General features: G+C 42.5%; 1 protein-coding gene across 3 annotated transcripts in view; it reads right to left on the reverse strand.

The window, feature by feature from the left end:
- The window catches only part of ZDHHC3 (zinc finger DHHC-type containing 3), a 52202-nt gene that overhangs the window by 18418 nt on the left and 16026 nt on the right, over nt 1–17758 (reverse strand). For all 3 annotated transcript variants that reach the window (XM_018567965.1, XM_018567966.1, XM_018567967.1), the window contains exons 3-6: nt 13968–14092; nt 6724–6820; nt 4594–4675; nt 1167–1297 (exon numbers count right to left, since the gene is read on the reverse strand). In XM_018567965.1, the coding sequence (XP_018423467.1) occupies nt 1167–1297; nt 4594–4675; nt 6724–6820; nt 13968–14092 (435 nt within the window). The remainder of the gene's footprint in view (nt 1–1166; nt 1298–4593; nt 4676–6723; nt 6821–13967; nt 14093–17758) is intronic.

Here is a 17758-nt window from a genome sequence, read left to right on the forward strand (position 1 = left end):
CATATGTCTGGGCTGTGGGATAGGGTGGCAAGACGGAAGCCTTTTCTTACTTTAAAAAGAAACCATCCAAGCCCAGCTACATTTTGCAAAACCTACATCAAGTCTGACAAACGCATGTGGGAAAATGTGTTATGTTTTGATGAGACCAAGATTAAACTTGGCCATAATTCCAAAAAGTATGTTTGGCGCAAAAGCAACACTGTGCATCACCAAAAGAACACCAGACCCACAGTGAAGCATGGTGGTGGCATCATTATGCTTTGGGGCTGTTTTTCTTCACCTGGAAATGGGGCTTTAGTCATGGTGGAGGGACTCATGAACGGTTCCAAATATCGATCAATTTGGCCACAAACCTCCAGGCCTCTGCTAAAAAGCTAATGATGAAGAGGAATTTCACCTTTCAGCATGAGAACGACCCACAGCATACCTCCAAATTAACAAAAGAATGGCTTCACCAGTAGAAGATCAAAGTTTTGGAACCCGGACCCGTTTCCAATTGAAAATCTGAGGGGTGACCTGAAGAGGGCGGGGTGCAGATGTCCTCGAATTCTGACAGATTTGGAGCGCTTCAGCAAGCAAGAGTGGGCAAAGATTCCAAAGACAAGATGTGCTATGCTGACAGACTCCTACCCCAAAAGACTGAATGCGGTCATAAAATCAAAAGGTGCTTCAACAAAGTATTAGTTTAAGGGAGTGTATATTTATGCAACCACATTATTGGAAGTTTTTTTTCCCATTTTTAAAATGTCAGTTAGTTTTTAATTGAATCGCACACATTATAGGTCACATTAAAGGCAGAAATAAATCTGAAGTGATTTATCTTCTTTTTTTTTTTTACATTTCAGAACGCTGGCATTTTTACAGGGGCGTGTAGACTTTTGTATATCCACTGCAATTCGGTTTCCTTGAGTTCTTAAATGTTTTATGATAGGAAATATATCATGTAACAGAGTACCATGTAACATATACAAACCATACCCAATAACAATAGTAACTTTGAAAAATGATTACCGATGCTACAATGGGAAGATATTTAGCAAACTGGGGAAAAAAACAATCCATGTATTAACAGGCCTCAACCCCCAGATGGTGCAATACCTACTAAACAGTCTTCAGGGAAATAAATCGAAGGTTTCATTAAATATGGGCTAAAAGGAAGTACTCACCGTTTCATCAGTACATATGGAATGTACCTGTGTCCCAAACATCACAGCGGTGAATATGAGGAAGAGTAGACCCTCAAAACAAAGTAGAATAAGCAGGATGACTGTGGTCGGTGGTGAAAATGAGCTGCACTCTGTAGAAACAAACAAGAAGCCTGGGTAAGGAAGGAGGTATTGAATCAAAAAGTGCAGCTTTGAGATTTTAAAGCTGTTAAATAACTAATAAACATCAACCACGTAATATTAAAAAAAACAATGCAAGTGTTTTTCCCCATAGTTCTCTTTAGGCTCAGTATATAACGAGCTATTGCCCGCGATATACTGAGAGCGTCACAGCCAGGAAGGATCCTGACAATACTGTCGAGATCCACCCAGCTGTCTGAGTGACAGCTGGTTCTGCCTAGTGACAGCTGTCACTCAGAGCTGGAGGATCGGAGAGGGCAGAGGGGGATCCCTGTGGGGAAAGGTGACTGACAGGCACCAATCAATGCGGGGACACGATCGGGAAGTGAGCGGATCAGCTGCATGTTTCTGCTCACTTCCCGATCGATAGAGCCGACCTGTGACAGCTTCTTTGTCTGAGGTCGGCTCTAACTATGAGGATGAGTGGAAATCAATCACCTCATAGTTCTTCTTTAAATATGGAATAAACAATGATGGATGCCAATTACTTTGGTCAATTTCTGGAGAAAAAAAAAGAAGATATACAAACTTTTTTGTAGAAGGGTACCTACAAATTTGTCCAGGTGAGGCAGTGGGGCTTGGGGAAAAAAATTTAAGGTTCAAGTGTGTGTGTTTGTGCGTGACACTAACTTGACAGCACGTTTTTTTCTTCCACTTAGGCTGTAACACTAATAGGAATTGTTTCAGTAATAAATTACATCAACTACTTTAAACGCAACCTGTATATTCACACATCTGCATAAATTTAAAAACAGGACCATTCATGTTGTACAATTAAGGAGCTGGCTTAAAACAACTGTAATGCCTCATTATGCCTTTATCGAACCTGAAAGCTGACAACCTAACTGCATAAACAATTCAGGTTTGTCCTGCGTGGCCACATAAAAGCTGAGCAATGACAAACGCAGTGTGTGTCTTAAATAAATAGATAAAAACACTACGCAGCTCCAATATTGCTACATATAAACCCGTTAGACAGATAATGCCAGTCCTTTGTAACTCCTGTGTTTCTAAAAATGCCCAGAAACAGGCTGGTGGTTATCACAACTAGACAGTTTTAAACTTCCCTGCTAATAAAAAGCAACGGCTTCATATTTCCTTCTGAATGTTACCCATTTGGAAGTTATTCAGTAGCATGGGAAATGTGTTGCAACAAAACATCATCTACCCAGCTACACAGATATTGGGCAACTTTTCCTTTATCATTGGATGAAGTGCAAGTTCATTAGGGTACTGAGTGAGCAGACTCTTGATATTTGGCCATAATGGGAATGGCGAGTCTCAAAGATCAGACTCTTATAGCCCAGGTTTGGTCAAGTGAGCTGTTTTTAATGTGTTGAACTCCACCCAGAAAAAGATTTTGTCCAAGTAAAAAGGTAAACAATATATATTTTTTATACACCTGGCCAAAGAAAACTGAATATCTCCCATTCTCTCTCTAACTATCCAATTACAAGGGACGGGGATAGGATGGTGGGGGTCCTAGATAAGATTGTATTATTCAAAGCTGAAGAACTGAATGGCAGAAATCCCTGAAACTTAAGACTGGCTGACTAACTTATTTCAGCTTTATATTTAGCTGTCTGCCAGGAGTTCAGCTTTAATGTCCCCAGGGGTACTAGAAGATATACACGCTGGTCCCAGGAAGACATTCCCGAGACCCAGTTTCTTGCTATAAATATCTTAAAATACATCACAATACATTTAGAAAAAGCCCATCCCTAATATTCTCGCTCTCTTTAATGGGGCTTTCATCAGTAAATTCAATGTTCCTAGACATGAAATCACTAATAAAAACAAGAGTTTGTCCTAAAAAATTTAAATAACCACCAAACAAACAATTGTGGGCACCCCTGTACTACTGTAATAATACTGTCCATAGGTTAAAATAAAAAAAGTTCTGTCGTAGACCATTAGGGCTTGTTCACTCCAAATGCAGACCAGATCTGTATGGGTTTCTGCACACGCAGTGCAGTGTGTTTTGCCGCGTTTCTGATGCGTTCAGGTCCATTTTTGTAAAAAAAAAAAAAAGTTATTTCTTTATTTTAGTTTAAAATGGGCTTTCAGTGTGTTCCAGTGCGGTTGCATGCGTTTTTGATGCGTTTGCATGCGTTCCAGAGCAGGTAAAATAGGACTTGCTGCCGTTGTTTTACATGCTCTGGAACTGAACGCTGCGGTGTGAACTAGAGCCCAAAATACCATTGGAATACATTGGACGCAGTTTTGATCCGGTCTGTAACTGCTCTGCTCCTGGAACGTGCTTGGTGTGAACTAGCCCTTAGGCTGGTCAGTGAGTGTATGAAATCAATCAATCCTAACTATTAACAAAAACGTATCTTATTTGTGCACCACTCTTCTGTAGATCCTCCAATGATCTCTGAATTGGTGCTGGTACCGTCCTTCCTTCTGGAGGGTGGCTACTTTTGTTCCCAATGATCCCTGTGTTGTGTGAAGTAGCCACCCCTCCAAGCTCACTCCCGTGATGGACTACAATAAGGCTCCAGTCACACAGGAGTGGTTTTCCGTGCGTATTCGCACATACGAATATGCGTGAAAAGGCGCTTAACAGAAAAAACAATGCATTACAATGTGCATTGTTCAGACTATTGCGGCGTCCGCGGGGGGTACGAAACTGTGCTTCCAGCAAAATAGTCCAAGTGTGATTTCATGGCATTCCACACCTGTTAACGTTTACGCGGTTTCGTTCCACGTGGAAACCGCTACCGCTGTGTGTGAATGGAGCCTTAGTTTACTCATTTGTATTGACATTGTAGTTACGAGAGTGAGCTTGGAGCGGTGGCTACATTACAACGCACACAGGGACCATGGGGAACAAAAGTAGCCACCCTCCAGAAGGAAGGACAGTGTCAGCACCAATTCAGAGATGATTTGAGGATCTACAGCTGAGTGATACACAAATAAAGATACATTGTTGTTAATAGTTAAGGCACTTGAATACATTTTTAAGATTTAATTCCTGAGTTTAGTGTCACTTTATCCAGCAAACAAAAAATAGCCGGGGGATCTGGAGGAGGTTCCAAGATGATAGATGTTACCAGCACGCCTCTCAAAGCAATAACAACGCACACAAGTTTATAGATTAAAAAGGAGCTATTTAAATTCACCTTAGCATGATGGGGACTATATAGAAAGACCAATAAATCATTGACAGGTAAACTATTGGCAAGTAACATAAAAATCTCTCGGATATGGGTCATTTCTGCATAGTTGTATACATCTTACTCACTTGTCCAGTCTTCTTCAAAGCAATACAGGAAATGAAACCCTACCATAATTAGGGCGTGCATGGAGATCAGCGATATATACATCTGAATAAAACAAACACGGTGTCAGCTGACAGGCAGAACCACACACACACAGTAAAAACTGAAGAGAGAATTATTTGCATCTAATTAACATGGGCCCTTTATGCAGCCAATTGTTTCCTCCGGGACTCCCAGTGAGGTTTGACAATGTCTTAATAACAAGTTATTAATGAATCCCTAAGAACACGGTGAAAAGTTATGTACTTGAATGAATATGTCTGGTAATAGCAGAAGGATTTGCTGAAATGTATCTTTAGTCAAACAACAGTCTACAGTATGTGCTAGCAGAAGGGCAGAAGATCACCCTTTATAGACTGTAAGGTCTCGTTCACACCTAGGCGTACTGCATATGCGCGTCTGTCGCGCGTTTTTTTAGGCTACTTGGCTGTATCTCAATGGAAACGCGCAACAAAACGGCCCAAAGTAGTACATGTACCTTTTCAGGCGTGGGCCGTTTTGTAGCGCGTTAGGGACGGGCGGAAATACGCCAAGGTGGGAACGAGACCATTGAATACAATGGGATTTATATTTTTGGGCGTTTTGTAGAGCGTTCGTCGAGCGTAGAACGCGCTACAAAACGTTCAGGTGTGAACGAGGGCTAATTACCTATGCCTGGGGGGAAAAAAAGCCATACAATCTTTAACATCTAACAAATGTCACCGAGCAGGAAAATCATACAAGCTTTACCGGACAGCATACAGATGTGCCCCACTTACTATTATTTGCTGTTGTTTACAGTGGTATATTTATAAAGCAGTACATGTGATATTTACCAGACATTTAGGCCTTGTTCACACCAAATGCAGAGCAGATCCGCTCAGGTTTCTGCACATGCAGTGCAGTGGGTTTTGGCGCGTTTCAGGCGTTTTGTTGGTAAAAAAAATATTTATTTATTTTAACATGGGCTTTCAGTGCCTTCCAGGCATTTGCATGCGTTTGATGCGTTTGCATGCGTTCCAGAGCAGGTAAAATAGGGATTGCTGCAGTTTTTTCACCTGCTCTGGAACTGCACGCTCCGATGTGAACTGGAGCGAAAAATACCATTGGAATACATTGGACGCAGTTTTGATCCGGTCTGCAACTGCTCTACACTTGCTCCGCGCTTGGTGTGAACGAGGCCTTATTGCAGGTGAATCAATCACTGTCATTTAAAACATGCACCAGGAAGATAAGCCTGCCGTGAATGTTTGGTAAATATCAATTCACTGCTTTATAAATATACCTGTTTGTGTTGTTTATTGCTAAGCCACCCATACCAGTCAGTTGAACAACAAAAAGAACTAAGCCACCATAATGCACAATAAACTAGAGATGAAAATGTATACATCAAAAAAAGTTTTAAAAGGTAAACCGTAAAAGTGAAGGGCAGAAAAAGAAGATGGTTTTATATAGCTTCCGCTTCTTATTTTTTCAAAGGCTGATGGAATGTTATGGACAGTCAACACAAATATTTCTGCAGTCCTGAATGCTGCTTATACCGGCTCTACTACTTCTACGGCCAATATCGGCAGAACACAGCGAGCTGAAATACTGTACCAAATAGCTGGATAATTGAGGCCAGGTTCACACCTGGGTGATCTGTGACCGCGCGGCAATCATGCACGATACCGCGCATATTGCCCCCTGGTCACGAAGTCGGCCACCACCGACAATCTCGCTGGCGGTGCCATTATTTTCTAATGCCACCCCAGTCGGATCCCGTCCATGCAAACGAACACGATCGTGGCTAAAAACACGTACCTTTTTTCTGCGATTGCCGCGCAGATGTACTCCATTGAAATAAATGGGGCCGCGGCAATCGCTGTGTAATTGTGCATGACCATGCGGTCCCGGGACGCGCGTCCCAGATCGCCCAGGTCTGCACCGGCCCTTATAGGAATCATACACATGGCCGTTTCTTAGATGCGTATTATTTTCTGGAAGTTGGTACGAGCACTTTTCATAGTCATGTTTACATGAACATACATGTATATATGTTACACATAGACATGTATACACACGATTTCATATGAGCTACATGCAACACTGACACTCTGATGTCCAATACTCACAGTAAACAAGACAAAAAATTTCTGGTTGGTTTCTCCCACGCAGTTGTTGACCCAAGGGCAATGGTGATCCATTTTTCGAATGCATCGCTTGCATACACTAAAAAAAGAAAATATAATAATAATAAGTTTTTTTTCCAAAAGCTATACCATAACACGATAGACTGACAAGTAAATAACTTTAGTAGAGTCGGACATCTAAAGCTCATTGGAAACTCTAAGCTTGAAATTAAAAATAGCAGAAGTGATAATAAACAGTGCATTGTACCAGCATAGAATAATGGCTCTATAGAGTTAAGAGTTCATGAATTACTACATCCTTTTTATCGCCTGCAAAAATATACAACATCTACCCTCCTGGCAAATGTATATATGGATGGATATGAAAAAATGAATTGTTCGTGTCAACATATGTATAGCTTAGCAGTAGATTAGCTTTGAAAGTGTAATCAGTAGAGATGCACTGATACAGATTTTAGTATCAGTGCAGATAGAGTATTTGGGCGAGTATGAGTACTCGCCCAAATGCTCCGATACCTTTCCTGATATCGGAACTTCCAGTCAGAGAGATTTCATCTGATTGGCAGTGCCGCGAGGGAACATGGAGCCGGCTAATCACGATGTCGGGCAATAACTCGTCGTAATGACACTCCACCTGGCTTCCTGATTGCCTGGGAAAAGCGGCTCAATGCTAGCGGAAGTCCGGTATCTGTACTTGGTATTGCCGAGTACCGATATAATTATCTGTACACGTACTCAATACCGGTATCGGTGCATCCCTACTAACCAGGCCTGCCAATCTGCAAGTAGAATCTAACGCTCGCAGCCTTAAGGCCTGTGTTAATAAGCTGGGCTTGCATTAGTACTTCTTTCCACATACAGGTCAATAGGATTGCAAAAGTAGCCTGACACAGGTTGAGGCAGGTTAGGAGGAGGTCAAATGCAGGCCAGAAGGAAAGCAACAGCAAGTAAAATGAGCTTGGTTTGAATCAGAACTACTTATTCCACACACAGGTCAATAGGATTGCAAAAGCAGCTTGACGATGGTTGATGCAGCTTAAGAGGAGGTAAAATGCAGGCTGAACAGCAGCAAGTAAAATGCATCTTTGCCCAATCTGCCCATCAACACATGCCCTAACACTGGTTGCGCCCTCCGTGTTCCTTTGTTTACCTAACACTGGTGGACCTCCCATGTTATTAGGGCCTGTGTCGAAGGACTTTTATTTGCTTCAGAGCTTGATTGTCTCCACATACATGTCATTAGGGATGCAAAAGATTCCTGAAAAAAGTCAAAATGAACACAAAAGAAGCTGAAAGCAGGTTGATGCACCTTAGAAGGGGGTCAAATGCAGCCACAATGTTATCTGTAGGCAAATAAACTGTACATGATCTCAGTAGCATCTGCAACTGATCTCAAAATGTTCATGGAAGAAAGTTCTTTTTTCGCAAACCCATCTACACAAGCCCTTATACTAAAGCACGGGTCTTCTACTACAATAACATGGAAAATGTCTTATTACACATATTTAATCTGTTTTCCGTTATGATTTGTTCTTATAACATTACAAAAAAAACAAAACCGCATTTTTTTTAAAGAACACAGTTATTTCATTTGTAGTAATATTCGCCATTCACCATTATCTACAAAATGAAGTGGAAAAGAGCCGGCACTTGTAGGAATCCTCTTAATGGCATTTATTTCTTGAAAAGGCATAAAAGTAGCTGCTTTTATGCCTTTTCAATGAAGGAACGCCATTAAGAGGACTCCGACGAGTGCCAGCTCTTTTCCACTTCATTTTGCTGATTGGGTCTAGCAGAGATTTATGCTGAGCACCGTGGTCCCCATGGAGTATTGGGTCTGAGAAGGTAGAGTGTCTTTATTTTTGTATTGCACCTTTATCTACAGTTGTTTTATATCTGTCACTGGGCAAACTGGTAAAAAAAAATAAAAACATGTTTTAAGACATAATTTTGTGTCATAAGTCATGACTACTTTTTATTGCTGAATCAACACACCCATAGCTACAAGTCAACACACAGGTACACAGGAGGTATATAGATGTAAGCGTTGCAATCGTTAAATGTCTGCCAGTAAACCAAATTTTCATAACTGATGTAAAAAAAAAAAAAAATCCCCCCTAACAGCCTAACTTATTATAAACTGTAACTGTGGCAAGGCTATGGACATTCAACTACTCAAAGCAGAACTTTTTCTTACCCCTTGCAATGAGATGAGTGCTCATTTTGTCTAGGTTCAGAAATAAAAAAAAAAGTTATACTCACCTGATCCTTTACGCCGGCTTGCTCCTCCTTAATTCCCCTCCGATGCAGTCCATGAGTCATCACATTCTATACACAGTGTACAGGATGTGAGAACGCTGGAGGGACATACCATCACTGTAGAGAGGAAGACAGGCAGGAGTGGGCGCTGTCACAGCCAGCCGACTCAGAAGATCAGGTGAATACTGTATAATTTAAATTAACTCATTTTACCTGGAGATCTGCTTGTATAATGTTTGCAAGCAGTAAATGGAGTTTAAAACAACCCCTCAAAAACCTCTGTAGCTGCAGACACCAAAGAGAATTCTTCCTCGCCATGTACAGCACTAATAAAATTCAAGTCAGCTTTATTAGCAGCTCAGCTCACTCTGCCCTCCTCTCCCAGAGGTCCTCCTCTGCGCTTTCATTAAGCCTGCGACACACTGCACACAAAGCAGCGCGGAGCGGTGGTGCAAGGACTTTTGCGCGCAGTGTGTCATTTCATTTTCGTAGCTGAGCATGCCGAGATAAAAAATTTAATCTTCAGCCAATCAGCTTGCGCATATAAACCCTTGTGTCAGGATGCGAAGTCCATTCGGTTGTCAGAATATAGTGGACCCCATCGCACTCCTGACAGCATCAAACCCACATGGAAGGTTGGGGGGTGCTGAAAGTGACTGCGGATGCCTCCGCTCATCAAACGTAACAAGCAAAAAGTCACTTGCACTCCGTTGCAAATTATAGTCAATTTTTTATTGACCATAGTGATGTCACATTACTAAAGTCCATTCGGTTGTTACGCGTGAGCTGATTGGCTGAAGATGCAGGTCTTTCATCTGGCTGCGCTTAGCTCACACCCTGCATGCGAACGTCCGTGACTCACAGCTTTGCATGCAGTGTGTCACAGGCTTCAGAGGTTCAAAGACTGGAAGGCTGTCAAGTCACTGCTGGGGAAGGAAGGAGGCTGGGGTTATGCAGCTGGCTTAGACCAGGATTTTAATTCTTCGATCGAATTTGAAGATGAAGCACTGCGCTAATAGTAAAGGAGTCCCTGCAGCTACGAGGGTCCTTCAGGACTTGTTTGAAAGCTCATTTACTGCTTGTAAAGAATATGTAACTATTTGAATGCCAATAGCCTGGTCAGGGCTACATTTTAAGTTCAAGTTTTGGAACAGAACAAAGTAAAAGCAGAACTAAACTTCAAGAAATAGCTAGCAGGTGCAGTTTTTGGTAGAAGAGACTTTGTATGTTTCTTCTGCCAAAAAAGGAGTAATGCATTTATGATGGAAAGCATTATGAGGAGTATTTATCAAAACTGGAGCAGACAAAATCTCAAGCACAGGTGCATAACAATAAATCAGCTTCTCTCTTTCATTTTCAAATCTTAACTGAACAAACTGAAGAGAGAAGCTGATTGGAGCTGTTGCCCAGGCAACCAGATTTTCGCTGCTCCAGTTTTGATCAATTCCCCATATTGTGCAGGAGAAGAGTGTGGAGGATATAATGGCAGGTAGGTAGTCATGGGCAAAAGGCAAACTCAACTGCAGCAGAAGAGAGAATGGGAGGGGAGTTTAACTGCCTGGAGAGAAGGTGAACTGGCCGGACATCAAGTGAGCTCACAGGAGAGCACGGCGTGCATGTGCAGAATGATGCCGGTATCACAATGGGGATGGAGCACATTGCTCTACCTTCATTGTGATCTCCACAAGATGGTACACCTAATACAAGCACCTATAACAAGCAGCGGTCTCCAGGATGAAGATTGCAGTCCCCCTGACTTTGTGTTTTTCTGTAACTGAGCTTTTACATATATTTATATATATTTTTTAAAAACCCGCTGGGAAAATTATTAACCCTTGCTCTGCAAGGGTTAACTGCTAGTTTTGGTTTAAGGAGGAAAATGAAAAAGAAAAAAAGTTCCACTCACCTCATCCTCCGAGCCGACTTGCTCTTAGACCCGGTCCCTGTAGCCTCTCTCCCCCTCTGCTGCAGGAGTCTAAGGCTCCATAAATAATAACATCCAATACACTGTGTATAGGACATGAGAATGCAAGGGACATACCATTGCTGCAGCATAGAACACAGGATAGAGGGAGCGCCGTCACATCCGGCTGGCTCCAAGAATCGGGTGAGTACATCTTTGACATTTTCCTCCCTAGACCAAACCAACCACTTAACCCGTGCATTGTATGGGTAGACCCACTGCAAGGTTAATAATAATTTTCCCCAGAGTTCTGCTTTAAGGAACAAGGCTAGGATGATGGCTGCTCTGTGGACCTGAAACCAGAAGCATAGCTGTGAAACACACAGCGGATTGTTCAAAAATTCCACAGGAGAAACCTACTGTCATTTTGCTGCCTCTAACATGGCAGCTTACAAATCGGCTGTGTTTCAACATTTGACTAACGTTAGCTAGTGACACATGTGAGGGTTACATACATAGTTGTAAATAAGATCTTCTGCACCTTTACATCATGTAATGTTTATATTGCATATTTGGTGTCCTTTAACACTACCAATTGCAAGAAATGTGGTCCGACTGAGAGGCAAGTAATAAAATTAAACTGAATAAGCCACAGCAACAACATTTAGTTATGCAATATGATCAAATCCGTTGTTTGATTGCCAAAAGTTCCTGTAAATCATTGTTATGTTACTTCCTGCAGACACTTCATTCTGTAACCTTCATGAGATCAGTTGCCCCGTGCATAGCAGCTTACTAGCATAAGTTACACTTCCTCAAATCCTTGGGATTGATAACAGAACATTTTAAATCACTTAACTACACAAGGCAGGTTAGACTGATACATACTCATCAGTGAATAATTTTCCAGGCATTTATGTATATTGGCTAAACCCTAATCCCTAAATCCTTTACTACTGCTATTGAAATGCATGGTGACTCACCCTCAATCAAGGCCATAAGTAACTAATCTACATCTAATAAGAAAAATATACTGAGTGGGAACTGAATAGAAAGAAGACTTTGCTCTTTGAAGAGAGTTTTCTATTAAATGAAAGGTTCTGCTGTCAAAAGAAAAGAAAAGCACAAAATCCCACGATTCCAGAGAAGTCAATGTGACATCATCGGCATCTAGGCTAGGAAGCTCAAAGCCAAGGTCTTTTTTACCGGTAATGTGTGTGTTTTTACATACAAAGCGGGGGTGCTACTAAATTGTGGGACCTTGCATTTTATGCACGTTCTACTTCAAGGACTATCTGCCAGCTATTTAATCTTTATGTAAAAACAGGGATGTACCATTTCCGGTACTTCGGTATCGAGTACGAGTACTGATATTTTTTTTTCAGTACTCGCCGATACCGGTCTTGTGTGCCCCCTTATCAGGAAGTCGGGTGGCAGATCATGACCCATTGCCCGGCTTCCTGATTGCCTGTGGAGCCAGTGTTCTAGCGAAAGAACACTTGCTGAGGCTGCCTGGCTTCCTGATCAATCAGGAAAAGCTGGGCGGCGAGTCATGAGGTGTGGTCCGACTTCTTGTCTGGAAGCCAGGCAGCCTAGCAACAAGTGAAGCTGGCTTCCTAGCCAATCAGGAAGCCGGGGGACACGTCATAACCCGCCTCCTTGGCTAGGAAGCTGGCTCCACTTGTTGCTGTGCAGTGTGGCTTCCAGACCAATCAGGAAACCGGGGCGCGTGTCATGACGTGCTGCCCGGCTTCCTGATTGGTTAGGAAGCCAGGCTGCCTAGCAACAAGTGACCTCCCGGCTTCATGATAGGAAAGAAAGCCGGCTCCATGCTCCCTCGGCACTGCCCGTCAGAGGGAGATCTCCGTCTGACTGGAAGTTCCAGTATTGGATGCAAGTATTGTAGCATTTGGCCGAGTACCAGTATTTACCCAAAAATTCAGTATCGGTGCATCCCAACTAATTATATTTAGAAAAAATAGGCTGTTACCTTTTAAAGTTGAAGTTTAACCTTTTCTAAACGCTTATATAATAAGCCTCTTGTTCTATTATTATTATTACAGGTATTTATATAGCGCCGACAATTTACACAGCGCTCTACATAGTTGCACATTCACATCAGTCCCTGCCCTCAAGGAGCTTACAAACCAAGTTCCCTATCTCACATGCATACATAGAGGTCCAATTTAGACAGGAGCCAAATAACCTTCCAACATATCTTTGGAGTGTGGGAGGAAACCGGAGTACCCAGACGAAACCCACGCAGTCATTATTTACTTATCTATAGCAGCCACCTTAGGATTTGAATGACAGTAATCCAGGACAGAGTTGACATGGCTGACTATATCTCAGCTATATGATGTAGCCACGGGTCCTGGAACTACACGTTACAATGTTTACTGCGCTCCACCAAAGTTCACAGCTGGGAAGGGTTGTTAAGTGAATGACAGTTACTGTCACAAGGCAAAAACATACTGTACTGTATTATGGAGACATCTGGCTATTTCGTCACATGACAAGGCATGACTGGTAGCCCAAAGTAAAACTCTCATATTATGCAGTGCACAAAAAGGTGAAAAGGCGACACCAATAAAGTTTTTTAGGCAGTAGCATGATGGAGAGTTGCAGAGCACCAGACAATTCTTCCTCTAACTACCTGCTATGTCTAAGGGACACACATTCATGTAAAATTAAAAAGCTAGTGATTGCAATCTAGGAGTGAATGGGCCTATTACAAGAATTTAGCAACTTGCACAAATAAGATATATTTTTGTTAATAATTAGGGTACTTGAAAGCATTTTTAAGATTTAACTCCTGAGTTTAGTGTCACTTTAATTGTTTAACAGATGCAATTTCCTGATCACCTTTAAGGCGTGTCCCAGTCAGAAATACAAACACTAAATAGATTTTGTCCAGCAAAACCATCTACTCTAATAGTGGTTTTCTTTAAATCTTCTTAAGAATTAGAGTGAAAGCTTTGATCTCCTAATCCCTTATAATCTAGGATGTATTGCATTATGATTTCCTCCCTTTAGTATTAATGATAGTAAGTTAAGACGGTACCTGCAGTGGTGAGCCCTGTCCGGCTTGATGCTACAACATTTCGGACACTTGTAAACCACCTGCCCTGGCTTCAGCTGCAAACTCTCAATGAATTCCTTGGTGGCATTTCCTTTGGGAACGGACCCCTAAAAACAAATGCATTCATTACATACTTTATAAGCATACATATGAGGTAGAAAAATGAGTCAAGAACTTGGTGAAGACAGTCAGACCATTCTAAAATTCAGCAGATACTTTAAAAAAGGAGAATTATGAGGCGAGTGAAAATCACTCAGCCTCATAGTTCTAGCCGACCTGTGACAATGAAACTGTCACAGAACAGCTTAATAGATCGGGAAGTGAGCAAGCACATAGCGTCACTCGCTTACTTCCCGATCCATCACCGCAGAGAGCCGTGACCGTCACTCACGACTCCCTGCAGGGATTCCCCCCCTCCCCTGTCCGATCCTCCAGCGCTGACTGGCGGAACGGACTGGGGAGGGGGCGGGTACAGCTGGCTCTGCCTCTAGATAGGCAGAGCCCGCTGTCAATCACACAGCTGAGTGGATACAGACAGTAAGGTCGAGATCCGTCCCGGCTGCGGCATCTCAGTATACTGAGCTTAGGGTGACGGGAGGACGCTAGTTTGTGTCCTCCCGTTACCCTTAGGAGAACTATGGGGAAAAGTCCTAACAGAGTAACGCAGCATATGTCTCTTTGATAAAAATAGGTGCAATTCAATAAAATACGATTAAAGAAAAAACAACAAAAAAAAACTAAAATTGAGCCGCAACCAATTATTAAATTTAAAAAAACGAAAGAATTCCTCAATTTTCTTTCATTGTGGTTGTCCAGTTTGAATAAATCCAGTATTTTTAGCCCTGTGATTATTTACAGAGCAGACTAATTTATGTTAAAAAAAAAAACCTTCGGGCAAAACCTTTCTTAACCCTTTGCTGTGGGGCTACCTCCGTACTGCAAGGGTTAAGTGCTCATTTTGGTCTAGGTGAAAAAATAACAAAAATTATACTCACTTGATCCTCGGAGCCAGCTGGCTGTTCGAGAGCCCCCTCCAGCGATGGTCTATCCCTCGTTGTCCTCACATCCTATACACAATGTATTGGATGTGACGACTCAAGGATCCTTAGACCGCCGTAGCAGAGGGGGGAGCAAGGCTCGAAGGACCAGTTAAAGTAGGGTACACACGGATGGAATTTCAAAATAAACATCAATCAATTTTGGAATGTTTCTTCGACTTTCTAATGGTTGATGCGGTGAAATGGATTTGGAATGCAGTGATGACATTCGAAAGAGCATGTTGGAAAAATGTTCTCGATCGAACAAAATTCTAACAGTGAATGTGGTTTTCATTCAGAAAACTCAATTTATTCCAAAACCAAATGTTACATGGAAACTAAAATCAAACAAAATTTCGAACGTCAAGTCTCTGATGATATTATCGAACGTTCTGACAAGATTTTTCTTCCAAATGTGCGTTTGAAAATCTACCGATGTATACCCTACTTGTCAGCCAGTAGGGATCAAAACAAGCACTTGACTCTTGCAGTGCGGAGGTTCCCCCACTGCAAGGGTTGAGAACATTTTTTTCTCTGAGTTCTTCTTTAAAGATGGTTTAAAGTGTATTTTCACTTTTGCAGTCAAATTTGAGAAACCCCCATTCACACAGCACATCTAACAATATTTGTTATTTAATATTTCTTACATTTGTTAGTTTGGAGAAGGATTATACATAGGACTGCAAGCTGTTCTAAATCATTTCAGGGGAACAAGGTACGTTTTCCCTATTAGCATATACTGCAGAATCCAAGATCTTTAAACAATTGGTGTTGAAATCTAATTTACAATGGATAATGAGATCCGCCAAAACAGTATAGACCAGGCAAACATGAACTCCACAGCCCCCTCCTTAACATTACATAGTGGGAAACTAGGTAGGATTTTAACTGCTTCCCGTCTAACAGCCATTAAACGCTCACCTCCCGATCTACTGAGCCGACCTGTGACAGTCTCATTTTTCTTCTCCTTTTTAATGGCTGTTAGACGGGAAGCAGTTACAATCCTACCTAGTTTCCCACTATGTAATGTTAAGGAGGGGGCTGTGGAGTTCATGTTTGCCTGGTCTATACACCACCTGTATATGGACTGACACCACCAGAACAATAGGGTCAATGCTGTTTCTATGGGCCCTTCTTGAGGCACTTGCCCAATATTTACAGCTGGGAACTTGTCTTAGTTACAAAGTAAAAGAAACCTAAGGCCACGTCTGTCATCACCACAATTTTCTTTGTCAAATGACAGCACTCAGTGTTCCTTAGGCAAACACTTGACTTCTGGTATAACATAAATGGGACTGGCAAGGAAAAGGGAAATATATACACACACATTATATATAGATAGATCTATTGTAAATAATTTATTATATCATTTCATGTGACGACACAGAAGAAGTGACACTTTGTTACAATGTAAAGTAGTGAGTGTACAGCTTGTATATCAGTGTACATTTGCTGTCCCCTCAAAATAACTCAACACACAGCCATTAAAAAAGGAGAATTATAAGGCGAGTGGTTTTCACTCAACCTCATAATCTGAGCCGACCTGTGACAATGAAACTGTCACAGGTCGGCTCAGTAGATCGGGAAGTGAGCGAACACATACCGGAGCTCGCTCACTTCTCGATCTATCTGTGCAGAGAGCCGTGACTGTCGCTCACTGCTCCGTGCAGGGATTACCCCCCTCCCTTGTCCGATCCTCCAGCGCTGACTAGAGGAACGAACGGGGGAGGGAGCGGGCACAGCTGGCTCTGCCTCTTGATAGGCAAAGCCAGCTGTCAATCCCGCAGCTGGGTGGATCTGGACATCAATGTCGGGATCCATTCAGGCTGCGGCGTCTCAGTATACCCCGTCTCAGCTGTAGCTCGCGGAAAGTCCATATATGGTAAATGATGTCACTGGAGATCCCTGCTGATCTGATCCGTTGATCGGATCCGATCAGCAGGGATCTCCAGTGACATCATATATCGGATCCGATCAGCAGGGATCTCCAGTGACATCATATATCGGATCCGATCAGCAGGGATCTCCAGTGACATAATTTACCATATATGGACTTTCCGATTTGTAGTAAATGCTGAAGAGAGAGAGAGAGAGAGCTCCTTCCCCTCTGTCATCAGCGATCCACGATCGTTTTAGTATGTCAGTGTGTGTCAGCAGGGAGAGAGAGAGAGAGGGGGGAAGGAGCTGGCACACGGGAACGTGCAGGTAAGGAGAGAGCTGCTGCCAATGTCCATATATTCGTGGATGCGCAGCAGCTCTCAAGAATCACTGTCAATCATCAGTGGGGAGGATCCCGTCAGATACGTCGGGATGTCTTCTCATTGCGGCGCTTAGCCCCGCCCACCACCTAAAATAAGGTTTTACAGCCTTACTGTGCATTTTGGCTAATTACAGTAAATTACATTATTTACTTATTTAGCCTAAGGAATGCATTCATAAAAAAAAGATAGAACCCCATAGTTCTCCTTTAACAAAATAGCAAATATAGATAATTTGAAAGCCCTGACCCCATAGTTCTCCTTTAATGTCTAAACCACTGGCAACAAAAGTGAGTACTTCCCGGAGAGGTCAGGGGTGGACTGACAACACATGGGGCCCCCGGGTAATACATGGTTATGGGGCCCCCTTGACCTCGGCCGTGAGGACCCATCAGACAGCCGCCTGCAGCTGCAGATCGGCTGAGAGAGGAGATACTGTATGTGGTGGCTGGATCTGCCGGCAGCGACCCCACCTTAT

The sequence above is a fragment of the Nanorana parkeri genome, unplaced genomic scaffold (genome assembly GCF_000935625.1).
Source record: "Nanorana parkeri isolate BGI_ZX_2015 unplaced genomic scaffold, ASM93562v1 scaffold1121, whole genome shotgun sequence".
Taxonomy (NCBI): domain Eukaryota; kingdom Metazoa; phylum Chordata; class Amphibia; order Anura; family Dicroglossidae; genus Nanorana; species Nanorana parkeri.